We start from the raw sequence: 12206 nt of genomic DNA, 5'->3' as shown, positions 1-12206 counted from the left end.
CCGGGCGGAAGCCAGAGGACCTGCCTGGACCGCGAGCAAGAACCCCGGCGCCTGGGGGTGGGGGCGGAAGGGAGCCCTGGTGCCCGCAGCCTCCGCGCAGGGGACACGGGCTGCGCCTCCCCGACGCCACCTGTTGCTGGCCGGTCTTGAGGAGGATTTAAAAGATGAACCAGACACGGGCTAGTCTCCGAGAAGCTTCAGCGAGTTACAGAGGGCTTCGCCGTCCACGCTAGCTAACAAAGAAACAGAAATCAGTCCTAGCTCGGGACAGAGACAGGAGGCGAGCCCCTCCCCCACCACCACCCGGCCTGGGTGTGGCTCCAGGGCCCAGGAGCAGCTGGGCCCCCTTGGGGGGGGGGGCGCCACAGGCCAGAAGCCCTGCGTCGCTGTCCTGGTCACAGCCCCCAACTAGAAGCACTTCCGGAGTGGGCCCCATAGGGACCTGGAGAAGCCGTGGCACATCTATGGCACCAGGGCAACCCACAGGTGGAGCGAGCAGGTCACAGCCACCCGAGGCCACACAGGGACCACACAGACAGCCCGACCCTCATGGGCACAGACTTGAATTCCACGAATATAAGCTTTTCAAACAGCCACACTAAACTGTCGCTGTTAAGTTGTGTGTGCTTTGGACCGGAGGAGCAAGGGACCTGGGGCCTCCTGGGGCGCGGGCCGCCTTCTACTTTTTGCCTGGTGGTGACAACAGGGGACGCTGCCTCCTGCAAGTTGACTGAGCTGGACCATCAGGTGTCCCCGCTTTCCCAGAGGTGTATTATACTCAGCCCAGCCGGAGGCAAGTGGGGATTTAATCAGATCCTATCAGAACCCAAATCCCTTACTTCCTGAGACAGATGGAATACTTATCTGCAAGTCCCACTTTCCAGGAGCCCCGGGTGTTTCTTAGAGAGTCTATTCAGAACCTTGGGGAACGTTCCTGAAGAAATGCAAATTAGAATCCCCATAACCTTGAGTTACACCTGGCCTTCAATATGGAACCTGCAGCACAACTGTGATCATGACCTATGGCCAGAGATCTCCAGAAAGAAGAGGAAGTCTGGAGGTTGCTGGGCTTGGACCCCCGACTGCTGTCCCCCTGAGGGACCGACACAAAGGAACTAGCTCCAAGCACCAAGGTGTTTACCAGGGCGGTGGCGTACAGAAGTGGACGGACAGGCCACCCACAAGATACCCACTCAAGCCAGCCTCCGAAGTCCCCTGGGGCCACTCGCAGCCCCCACAGGGATGTGCAGTCCCCTCCCCCATTCTGGAATTTATTGCCATGAAAAGTCTCACAAAGGCTTGGATATTACATATCATTTACTGAAGCAACTTCATTGGGAAGACTGGAATTACTGGAAAGGAAATGAAAAATTCATGACCACACCCATCAGGGACAGTCGTGTGCTGTCATTTTTGTCCTTCAGCTGCCAGGAAGTTGACTGTAGATTTTTTCAATGATCCCTCAGGCATCCTAAGGCTTTCTCTTGAGCATTTCTTGGTGAGAGATTTGAGGAGCCTCTTGGAGCATCATCAATGGTTCTTCCAAACCCAGAATCTGTGCGGGACCCAACAGCACGGCTGGTGCCTGGCAGCCCCACAGGGATGCCTCGGTCTAGTTACTGGGGAGGCTGGGGTCTCCGTGAAGACCCTGCCAGGACCTGTGACTGTCCGAGGACATCTTCTCCTTGTCCTTTTGGCTACTATTTATTTTTAAAAAAGATTTTATTTATTTGACAGGCAGAGATCACAAGTAGGCAGAGAGGGAGGCAGAGAGGAGGAAGCAGGCTCCCCGCTGAGCAGAGACCCTGATGCGGGGCTGGATCCCAGGATCCTGGGACCATGACCTGAGCCGAAGGAAGAGGCTTTAACCCACTGAACCACCCAGGTGCTCCCTTGGTTACTACTTCTTACTAGAATCTCTCTTCGTACCAGAATAAGACGTGAGATTCCTGCAAAATGTCAGTAGGACGCCAAGTGATTGAGCTAATTCGGACCCAGCCCCGACTCCACCCGGCCGTGGAGGGGGCCTGACACCTCCTGAGGTCTGGGCACTGTCCCAGTCTTAGAGGAGGACACAAGGATTATAGGAAGGACAGGACCCTTGCTACCTTCTTGCTGTGTGACCCTGGACAAATTATTTAACCCTGGGTCACAGTTTACCATCTGTAAAATAAGGACAGTGATTCATATCCCCATCTCCCAGTTCTGTGTGGAGGCTCAGGGGTCAGAGAGACCTGGCCTTGAGCCCCGCCACGGAGCGGGAGGCACCTGCTGGAACCCACGGCAGCTGGCAGCCTCCTTGGTCTCCTGGTGGCCAACACGAGCTGATTCAGATGCCATGGGGTTCTGGCTGCTCCCTGCCTGTCAGGCATTCCAAGTGCAGGGTGGGAGCTCGCCGGGTCTGGTCCCCTTTGCAGGGGTCCTGTGATCATCGCAAACATCCCAGGATTGTGACGTGTCTGATAAAAAAACAAACTTCTATAGGCTTAGGCTGGATACCCAAGCTAGGGGCTGGTCTAGGCAAGCTTGGGGTTGAGGAGCACCGCAGAGTCAGGGGCAGGTAACCCAGGGCCAGCATTTGAGTTTATATCAAGCAGTCTTGGGGCCCAGCCCAGTTCTGTCACTTACCATTTGTGCCTCAGTTTCCTGTGCTGCGGACACGGAAGCCCGTGTTCCAGCAGCGCCATGAAGGGGCTTCCACGCGGGGTAAATGTGACTCCCCCCACACCCCACCGGGTTTTGTCCCGCGCACCCGGCCTCCCTAGGCCGAGTCCTTTCTATCCGAGGGAGGCCCGTTAGCCTGGATGGGGCCCCGGGGAGCACACGTGCGCTCCCAGGATCTCCGGATGGGGACTGGGCCCGGCTTCTCCGCTGCAAACGCGGCGGCTGCGCACAGGGAAGAGAGGCGCGCGCGGGCGGGCTGGACGGGGGCTGCGCGGGCGCAGGTGCAGGGCCTCGCCGCCAGGTGGCGCCAACGCAGACCTCCGCCGAGCCCCGCCTGCGGGGCGCCCAGGCTTCTGCGAGGCAGCCCACCCCCGACCCGCACCCCGGCACCCAGCGGTGTCTCTGGCGTCCTTCCCGCCGCCCACCCGCCTCCAGGCCTGGGTACACAGCCCTGGAATTGCAGTCCTGCCTCTCCGAAATGGGGAAAGGCCAAATGGGGAGACATGATACATGATCAAGCTGTGTGACCTTGGGCACGTCACTCACCTTCCATGTGCCTTCTTACTTTGACTTTACAAAGTACTTTATTCAAGATCTGGAAGCTGGCATTTGACTCCATGATATCGACAGAACTGGGACCGGCCCAGGGTGGCAGGGTCGCGATGGGAGGAACGACCACATAGTCGGAGAGACTGAGAGTTGCTCTCTGCAGGGCTGGGTGCCGGACAGGGGGGGCCTCAGGCTTCTCTTGGCACAATCGAAGGACAGAAGATGGCTGACCAGCATGCCACCAACTCCGGGGCTCCCTTGCCGCCAGGAGCCTGCTCTGGAGGATTCTCACCATGACTCCCAGTCTCCAGAGGGGCCAGCCTCTACTCCCCCACTGCCTCATCACCAGTTTGGCTTGTCACCAAATAGAGGAGCCCCATCCCTGTGGTATGTAGCAAGCACTTCTCATTGTCTCCCAATACCCATTTCCCAGCCTCTCTTTGGGCTGGGTGTGGCCCACAATCTTCTTCTAACCACTGGGAAGGGAGCATGGATGTGTGCATAGGGGGCTGTTCTTTACAAGGAGTGGGGAGCACAGTCCCCTTTCCCAGCCCTATTCTCCTTGGTTGGTCCCCAAACTCAGGGAGGAGGGCCAGAGAGCATCTTCAACCACAAAGACAAGGTGGGCGGCCACACGTCCGGGAGGGCAGAGCATCAAGATGGAAGGAGCCTGGGTCCTTAATGCCAGGGGCCTCCCTTGACTCGAGACGGTTCAGGCTCCAGCTAGAAAGTGAAAGAGAAATTTTGTCTTGCTTCATGTCACTTGAAATTCTTACACTCTCCTCTGGCAACATCAGCCAGGCCCATCGCTCTGTCACTGAGCTCGAACATCAGAGTTAGCTCCCATTGAGCGGGAACTTCCTCTTTCCACGCAGGCCATGCTAGTGGCTGTCCCCGCGGGCTGTCCACACTGCATGACGAAGCACGCCACAAACTCAGATTCCTTATTGGTGTTCACGTGGCCCCTGTGGGCTGTTGCCACTCTGCTGCGTCCCGAGGCACATCTCTCTGCCCCGTGGTGCTGTTCTCCTACCTTGGTGGGGGGAGGGAGCGACATGGGGACGTAATGCTCTCAGCTGAGGTTTTTCCTATCCTGTGGTTCTTGCTGTGAGCGCTTCCTGAAAAAAAGGGGAAGCAGATCTTTGCGGGTAAACCACAGGTTCAGTCTCTTGTTGGACAGTCGTGCCGTGGCTGAGGCCATAGTGGGGTAGGCATGTGCCCTAGTCACATTCCTGGCCAGCAGCCCTACTCTAAGGGCTTGGCAAATCACCTAGCTCCCAAGGTCCTATCTCCCACCCCCCACCCCGCCAAGGCTGGCAGTCACTTGTAGGGATCTGTCACCCTGTCCCAGGCATCTGAATTGACATTTCCCGCCCCATCTCCTTTGGACCGTATGACGGAGGCTTCTCCTTCCTGTTTGGACCAAGGATAACCACCTGCTCCCTGCTGAGCCAATGAGAATATTCAATAAGTTCAAAAAGAACACAGAGATGAAGCAAAATCTTAGAGCAAAGTTAAAGGCAGCATTGATAATAGTGACAGCCCAGGCAGCCTTGTGCGCAGGCTCCGGGAGCACCTGGTGAGCACCGAAGCCTCACGAGCCTGTGACCCAGGCCACTGGCCTGTAGTCAGAGGAAGACACGGAGGCTCAGAGGCTCAGAGACGGTCCCGAGGTTATTTGGGTACGTGTCGCTTTTGCGATTGACCCCCTGAATCGGGCATTCAGTCCTCTCCTGCCCCATCCCCTGCCATCCCCACTGCCCTTCCTCCCAACGACTCCCTAATTCCCTCCGGGCTGCTTCCCACCCAGCAACTTCTGCCCCGTGTTCTTTCCAAGCCGTCACTCAAACAGCCTCTCTGCCAGGAAGCTCCCGACTCCGTGGTGCCCTGGGCACCCAGCCCTCAGCACAGCCCGGAGACCATGTGTGGTGCCCCTCTTCCAAGCAGAGCAGCCCTGCTAGAGTAGGACCAGCCTCGGGGGGCACCCCGGAGTCTGCGCTGGGCCCTCTTATGTTCCCAGAGCTCTTGGAGTGGGGGCCTTACAGCGCCTCTCCATTCTACAGAGCAGGAGAAGGAGGGCTCAGGAAGACCGAAGTCTCTTCACTGGGTCACACAGCTAGTAAGTGGCCAGCACGCAGGTCAGGCCTTAGTCTCGGGGGTCCCAGGGGATGGCACGAAGCAAGAGAGCTGGGAAGGGTCAGTGTGGGAGGGGGGCCAGAATCAGAGGACCTGGGCGGCAGCGGGCTGCTCTCTCCCCCCCACCCCCGCCATGGCCACGGGCTGCTTGGTGCTCCTCCACAGGGGGCAAGCCTCCCCAGCTCCTCAGGCTCCTGGGGGGCCTGGGGCCCCATGTCCTGCACCTTCTCTCCATGCTCTTGGAGAAACTATTACAGGTGCCGTGTTCACAGTTTGTAAAGTTCTTCCCCAGGTACAAAGCAATCAGGCGACCCTCCTGCTTCAGAATCTCCCATGGCTCCCAGGGCCAGAGGGCTGAACCTTACATCCTGGGCCTGGGGTTTAAGGAACTCTGAAGTCAGGCCTGAGCCCTTCCTCCGATTCCGGGCTCCCTCTCCGGCACCTGAGTTCCGCCCCAGCTTCCAAGGCTGTCCACCTGCTCTTCCTGCTGCCTGGGTCCCCCTCTGCAGCCTGGGTAACTCTTCTGATCCTGAGACCCAGTGGGAAGGCCACGGCCCCCTCCTCCAGGAAGTCCCCCCTGCTGCCTGGCCCCCACATGGAGTCAGCTGTCACTTTCTCAGCCTTTGGTGGATGGTCCGTTCACTTCACCCCTTGAAGCATCTGGACGGGGCCCAGGGCTCCTCTCTGGTCCCCAGAGGAGGTGACTGAAGACAGACAATCAGTAGCCTCACTTTCACGTTTTCTAGGAGAGGAAACTGATGGGCAAGAACCAGTCGAAGGCCAGAAAAGCTCCAGTGCCACTGTGTTTCCTGTGGAGTTCCCTCCTCATTAGAGGACTTGGCATGCCTTGCTACCATGTGTCCCCATTTTGCAGAAGAGGAAATGGACATAAGGGGAAACAGAGACCAGGGACTTGACCACAGTCACAGGGCTAGTGAGACATAGTGTAACAAAGCATGGGTGACAAGGGGTGATCGTGTCACCTCCCTCTCAGGGTTGTCTTGCACACTTAGGAAGGTAACAGGTATGAAGGGGTTGGAGCCAAGAGGAGCTTGACAAGACAGCGACTTCCTACTGTCATCCCTCCCCTAGGGACTTAGGCAGGAGGCTGGCTTTGCCCTGTCCCCCAGGAGGGTCTCATCTCCTTGGCCTTCCCAGTGTCACCTAGGCTCGGCTCCGTCTCTTCTCTGGGCTTGGGAGAGCCACAAAGATGGAGAGTTCATTCTTCCCAAGAGATTTGCCAGTCCCGTAGACACCAAGGAAGCCATTGCCTGGCTCAGAGCTTCTACGGGTGGGGAGATGGACTTGGGGTTCCCATCCCAACAATCCCCGAAGCCTGAGCCCAGGGTGGGGGCCTGTAACTGTGCAGCCTGAAGCCCCACTCTGTCATTCATTGGCTGGGTCACCCCGGTCAAGTCACTGTGCCTCTTTGGACGTCGGTTTGTCCCTATAAAATGAGGTATTGGAATTGGGGTTCTGGATTCTACTTGCCAGTCATTTCTTATTGAATCAGCCCACCAGTTTTCCTGTGAAGGACCCATTCGAGAGGCAGGAGCGCCGAGGGATTTCTGTGATGGGCCCAAAGTCACCCAGTGAATGGGCAGTAGAATCAAAACTGGGTCTCAGAGTCAAGCTCTCTCCTCTCCACTGGCTTCAGGAATCTTGGCTGAGGCTGTGGTCTTACTGGGCTGCGACGCCATGGGCATTCAGCTGTGTCCTCTGAGTGCTTCTGGGACAGCTCAAAGATAAGGATGGTTTTAGAAACCCCTGGGGCTCGGGCAGGAAATCCGGGGCAGCCCAGTCCCAGCCAGCAGGGCTGTTCCTAAACCAGAGATGAGAGAAGATGAGGTCCCAGGCCTGCTCGCTGTGGCCACGGGGGAGCTGTGACATGCAGGAGATGACAGCTGCTCTCTCCCCGTCGTGGCTTTTGGAGAGGACATGGAGCCTCAAGTAGGCAGGGACCTCAGGGTCCCTGTGCTGGGTTCTCTGCCTCCCCAGAGAAGCTTGGGGGAGAAATGTCAGCCACGTTGGTCCCGGGGGTCCTCTCGTCCAGGTCCCTCCTGGTGCAGAAACAAAGGAGTCCGTGTCACACAGAGGCAGATCCCACGTGGAACCGATGTCCCAGTATTAAGGCCACTGGCTTCCCACACACCTGTGAGTGCACAGGGCACAACCAAGCAGGCCCCATGACGCTCCCTCTGTGGAAGGAGAGCGCCCTTACCAGCCTGGCTGTGTCTGCCGGCAGAGCTCCATGTCTCTGAGCCACTTTCCTCTTCTGTAAACTGGGCCTATCACTGGCCTCCCAGAGCTCTTGAGAGGAGCAAGTGGGCTTATATCGAGGAAAAGAGGACCTTTCTCTCCACCACCCCAGATAACCCCAGGGGAGGTTTCTGCAACTCCCCAATACCATCTTCTGTGCCCCAAAACCTGGGGTCAGAGGAGGGACCGGCCGTTTGGTGGGCACTCTGTGTGAGATACTGAGCATCTGTGCTCTCATCTAAACTTCCAAATGACACAGTGAGGTATTTTCCCCCCTTTTTTTTGTGCAGATGGGGAAACTGAGACTGGGGGCTGAGTCCTTTCCTGCTGTCTGGGCTGGAGCCCCAGAGGTGCACATCAGGAGAAGACACAGGCCAGGGGAGGGCCAGGGCTCAGGAAGGGGTAGCACAGACCTAGTCCTCCACTCAGAGCTCACCACCAGGGGGACAGAGGACCTAGGCTCAAAGCCCAAACACTGATTTCAGTTCTGTGAGCAGGGCCGCTAAGGAGACACTCCAGGGAGGGTATCTAATGGAGGGATCGGGAGGGGTGAGGCTGCCGAACCCTGGGGCCCCACAGAAGGCACAGAAACGGTCTGGAAGGCAGGAAGGAACCAAGGGGTTGATCGGGAGTGGGAATTCCTGGCAGCAGTCAAGGCAGGGGCCAAGCCCCAAGGCCAGAGCACAGATACAGGGATGGGAACAAGTTCAGCTACCAGTGGGGAGGGGTGGGGGCCAGGAGCCAGTTTGTGCAGATGAGAAGGGATTTTAAACTCCATTTGGACAATTCTGGGGAGCCACTGGGGGGTTTAAGCGAATGGGTGATTGGTTTAGATCCAGGGTAGAAAGATGGTTTGTGCCTCTGTGGCCCTGGGGCAGGAGAAGGCCGCTAATTGGGGATTCAAACAGGGGGGTCCCCAGGACTTGAAGGATTGGAGGGAGAGGGGATGGGGTAGAGGAAGGAACCTAAGGTGACCCCTGGTGCTGAGGGCAGGGGACAGGGGGGCCCTTTACAGGGTGGGGAACAGGAAGGGTAGGAATGGGCCATGATCACCCGGAGCAGGGACATTGCTGGGGAGGTGACTGGTTGCTGAAAGTGAGGCTGGGCTTGTGGGCCCAGGCCGGCAGAGCCCCAACATCAGAGGAGGGCAGAGGAGGCCCAGAGGAAGAAAAGTCAGGAGGGGCAGACAGGAAGAGCAGGGGGTAAATGCCAGGGCAGGTGGAGTGACAGGAGACTGCCAGAGCTCTAGCCACGGGTTGGTGTCCCCAGGAAAAGCAGCCACGGTGGACAGGGCTGCAGACCATGTTGGGTGGGAGTCGCGCCAGCGGTGGGTGGGGGGTGTGGAGGGGCCAAAGTGCGGGAATAGAGGGAGCGCAGGGTCGACTGGGGGTCTCGAGCGAAGGAGGTGGCAGGAGGGAGGCCACCGCCTCAGGGGAGCTCCAGCCACAGCCCAGGCGCAGAGCGAGGGGAGTTCTCTCCGGAGCTGGGCCGCAGGAGCCTCAGTCTCAGGCGGCGGCAGGAAGGCGACCCCGGCCTGGCTCTGCGACCTTACCCGACCCCAGGCTAGGCCCCATTTGCTCTGCCGGGCGCCGGTACCCTCACGTGGATCCCCCAGGAGGCTCCGCCCCCAGGGGTGACCTCGGTCGCTCCCGGGATGCCTGTCCCCGAGGGCTGGGCAAGGAGATCCTGGGGCGCTGAGGCCACCCCCAGTATTCTCGGCCGAGAGGGGTTCGAGGACTAGCCGTGCTGTGTGGCGTCCTGCGAGGTGGGATGGCCCAGACCGGCTACTTCCTCGAGCTTCCCCCCTCCCTGCCCGGGGCGCACAGCCGGGTCTCATTACTGCCCATCCCCCAGCCCCGCGGGCCGGGGGGTCTCGGCGGCGGAGGGGGGGAGGGGCGGGTTATAATCAATCCCAGGCCGGAAATTCCTCCCGAGGGGCCCGGCTGGGAGCCTGGCCGGCCGCCCGCTCCAGCGCTCCTCCTCCTCCGAGCCCGCCCCCCGCATCATGGAAACTGGGCCGCCAGCCGACCCCCTCGCTCAGCTCCGCATTCCTGCCTCGGGGGGCGGGCAGGGCTCGAGAGCTGGGCGGCCCCGTCAGGCCCGCGGCGGGGGGCGCCCCCAGTGCCTCAGAGTTGGGGGCTGGCGCCACCTCCCCACTCCAGATGGGGCGCATCTTCTCAGGGGCGCTAGGGAGGCCGGCGGGACCCGTGACACTCCGTTAGACTCCCTCAGCTCCGAGAGCCGGCTGAGCCCCACCGCCTCCACCCCTGCTCCGGGCTTCTATTCACTGGGCGTTCGGGGGGTTACCGGGCTGCGCCCCGTGTGGTGTGCCCGCCCCCCACGCCGGGTTTTCGCTTCTTACGAGGCGGACACCGTTAAGCCCATTTTCCAGGTGAAGGCTCTGAGGATCATGGAGGGAAAGGCTCGGGGACGGACGGAGCAGGAACCCGGCCGCCTCCTCCGGGCAGCTCCCCGGACGGCGCGGGGCAGCAGTGGGCTCTCAGACATCCCCGCGAGTCCTCTCCAGGACGCCTGGAATGAGGGGCTGTGACTGGCGCGGGAGGGCGTGCGGACTTCGAAAATCCTGTCTGCGCGCTCGCTGCGGAGCCGGGTAGGGCTCTCCAGCTCCGGGTCTCAGTTTACCCACGTGGGAAGAAGGCGCCCTCCCAAGCCTCTGCGAACAACATAAGCCGGGGACTCGGGCCCCCAGATCCTCCGAGTCACCAGGCGAGCACACAGCGCTTACCTGCGACCCTCAGACCTGAGCTGCCGCCTGCTTCCAGCCGTGGGGCCTGGCGGGGGCCTGGCCAGCCAGATCCCGGGGCTCCGGGGGGCGGGGCTTGGGCGGTGCCGGGCGGTGCCTGAGAAGGGGGTGGGGCCAGGGGGCCAAGATTCCGTGGAGACAGCGGCAGTGCCGGGATCCGCGGCGCGCGGACTCGGACCGGGACCCGCCGTGGCGCTGCGGCGCCAGGTGAGCGAAACTAGGACCCCGGGCTCGCCCTCCACTTTCCTCAACTTTTTGTTTGGTCCCCTCCCTCCGGAAAGGCCCTGGGGGGCGGGAGCCCGGTCCTCCCTTTCCCCGGGACAGAGTGTGGGCGCGCGGGGAGGCGGGACCCCAGAGTGTGAGGGACCCGGCCCAGAGCAACTTCCCGCGGCCTGAGACCTTCAGACTGTGGCTCCAAGTTTCTCCCTCCTGAGGTCCCCAGCGTGGACCCATGCCCTCCAGAGTCTCGGGGTCTCTATGTGTGTGCCCATCTCTCCGCATGCCTCCGCCTGCCTCCTCACAGGGACGCGTAGGGCTCCGGGCGACCTTTCCGGGGTTGGCGCTGGGGCACCAGCTCCGGCCTGGGGCGCCGTGGTCACTTCAGCGGTTAAGGGCCGGGAAGAAGGCTCCACACTCAGAGATGACTTGGAAACGGCCCTTGCCTCCTCCCAGGACTCTCCCGTGGCCGTGCGGGGAAGCGCAAAGCGTGGGCTAGGGTCCGCAGGCCCGGCGTCGGGTCCCGGAGGAGCCCCCTCCTCGTGTGACCCCGGCAGGCTCCTCTGTCTTTCTGGGCCGCAGTTTCCATCTGTGAAAATCAGGCTTTGGACGCAGTAGACTCTGCGGCTCCGTGCTAGGCCCTGGGCCTTCCGCACTCCTGTCGGAGGAGGAATGGGGTGTCGTGCCTTGAGCTTCGGGGGTGCGGATGGGGAGTGAGTGGGGTAGCAAGGCCTCCTTCCTGGGGCCTTGGCACGGATTCCAGCGCGGAAGCTGTTTAGAAACCAGACAGGGGTAGTAAAGACGCACCACTGGACAGCGAGGTCCTAGCCCTCCTCGCCTGCGGCCCAGGGCGCCCGGGTGGGGGCCCCCCGTTTCCTCCCACACCCTCCCTTCGGTGGGGGCCACACCACACACAGCCCAGCTACTCCTTACCCGGCCCGGCTACAGTTCTTAGGCCACAGGTCGGGAAGGGCTGAAGCCAGGCGGCCCAAACTGGGGCGGCCTGAGGTGCTGGGGCGGTGCTGCTCGGTCCGGGACGCGGGCCACTGAGGCCTCGGGTGGAGGAGGCCGGAAAGGAGGACAGGCGGCGGGAAAGGGGGATGATTCATCCCGAGGAGCTCGAATTGGAAACGCTGCAACCTGGGAACAGCCTTGCCCGGGCCGACGGGAGAGCTGGGGGGAGCTCTCCCTGCAGGGCCCCCTGCCCAGCGCCTGCAGCCCCCTGCCCCCGGCCCCCTGCCCTGACCACTGCCCGGACGCTGGGGGAGGGGAGGCCTCTTCAACCAGGACTTGAAAGCCATCCTGGGCAAAGTCTTCCGCTGGTCGTGGTCAGAACGGTCTTCCCGGAGTCTAGCTCAAGTCTCTCCTGCTGCAGCTTCAGTGCAGGCTGAGGAGGTCTGAAAGGAGGGGGCGGGCAGGAAGAGGCTGGAGTCACCCCCTCCTTCCTACGCTGCGGTATGTAAAGCGCAGTAGGGGGGAGGTGGGGCCCGCGAGCGACCCCAGCGGACCCGGGCGGTCGGAGCTCCTTTACTACCCTCCCTCCTTTACTACGGTGCACCCACGTGCGGGGGTGAGGTCGATCCCGGGCTGGACTTACCCTGGAGACGCCACTGCCGGG

The 12206-nt window shown here is 61.0% G+C and overlaps 1 protein-coding gene across 1 annotated transcript; it reads right to left on the bottom strand.

Moving 5' to 3' along the window:
• Nucleotides 1-1299: 1299 nt before the first annotated feature.
• LOC101673617 (protein enabled homolog) lies at nucleotides 1300-11889 on the bottom strand. Its single transcript, XM_013046863.2, has 3 exons — nucleotides 11522-11889; nucleotides 10355-11359; nucleotides 1300-7409 (listed from the first exon to the last, which is right to left on the bottom strand). Exons 1-2 carry the CDS (start codon nucleotides 11887-11889, stop codon nucleotides 10774-10776), a joined length of 954 nt encoding a protein of 317 aa, XP_012902317.1. The 3' UTR covers nucleotides 1300-7409; nucleotides 10355-10773.
• Nucleotides 11890-12206: the final 317 nt, after the last annotated feature.

This window comes from Mustela putorius, unplaced genomic scaffold, assembly GCF_011764305.1.
Source record: "Mustela putorius furo isolate JIRA1106 unplaced genomic scaffold, ASM1176430v1.1 tig00003853_pilon_pilon_pilon, whole genome shotgun sequence".
Classification (NCBI taxonomy): Eukaryota; Metazoa; Chordata; class Mammalia; order Carnivora; family Mustelidae; genus Mustela; species Mustela putorius.
Note: the sequence above shows the minus strand (reverse complement) of the source record. Positions and strands in the feature narration are given on the sequence as shown.

Excerpts from the sequence above, each read along its gene's own strand:
- LOC101673617 (XM_013046863.2), bottom strand. The coding sequence starts at position 11,889 with ATGGCTTTCAAGTCCTGGTTGAAGAGGCCTCCCCTCCCCCAGCGTCCG. Across the intron at positions 11,360-11,521 it reads AAGAACTGTAGCCGGGCCGG|CTTCCGCGCTGGAATCCGTG; the intron begins GTAAGGAGTAGC and ends GTTTCTAAACAG.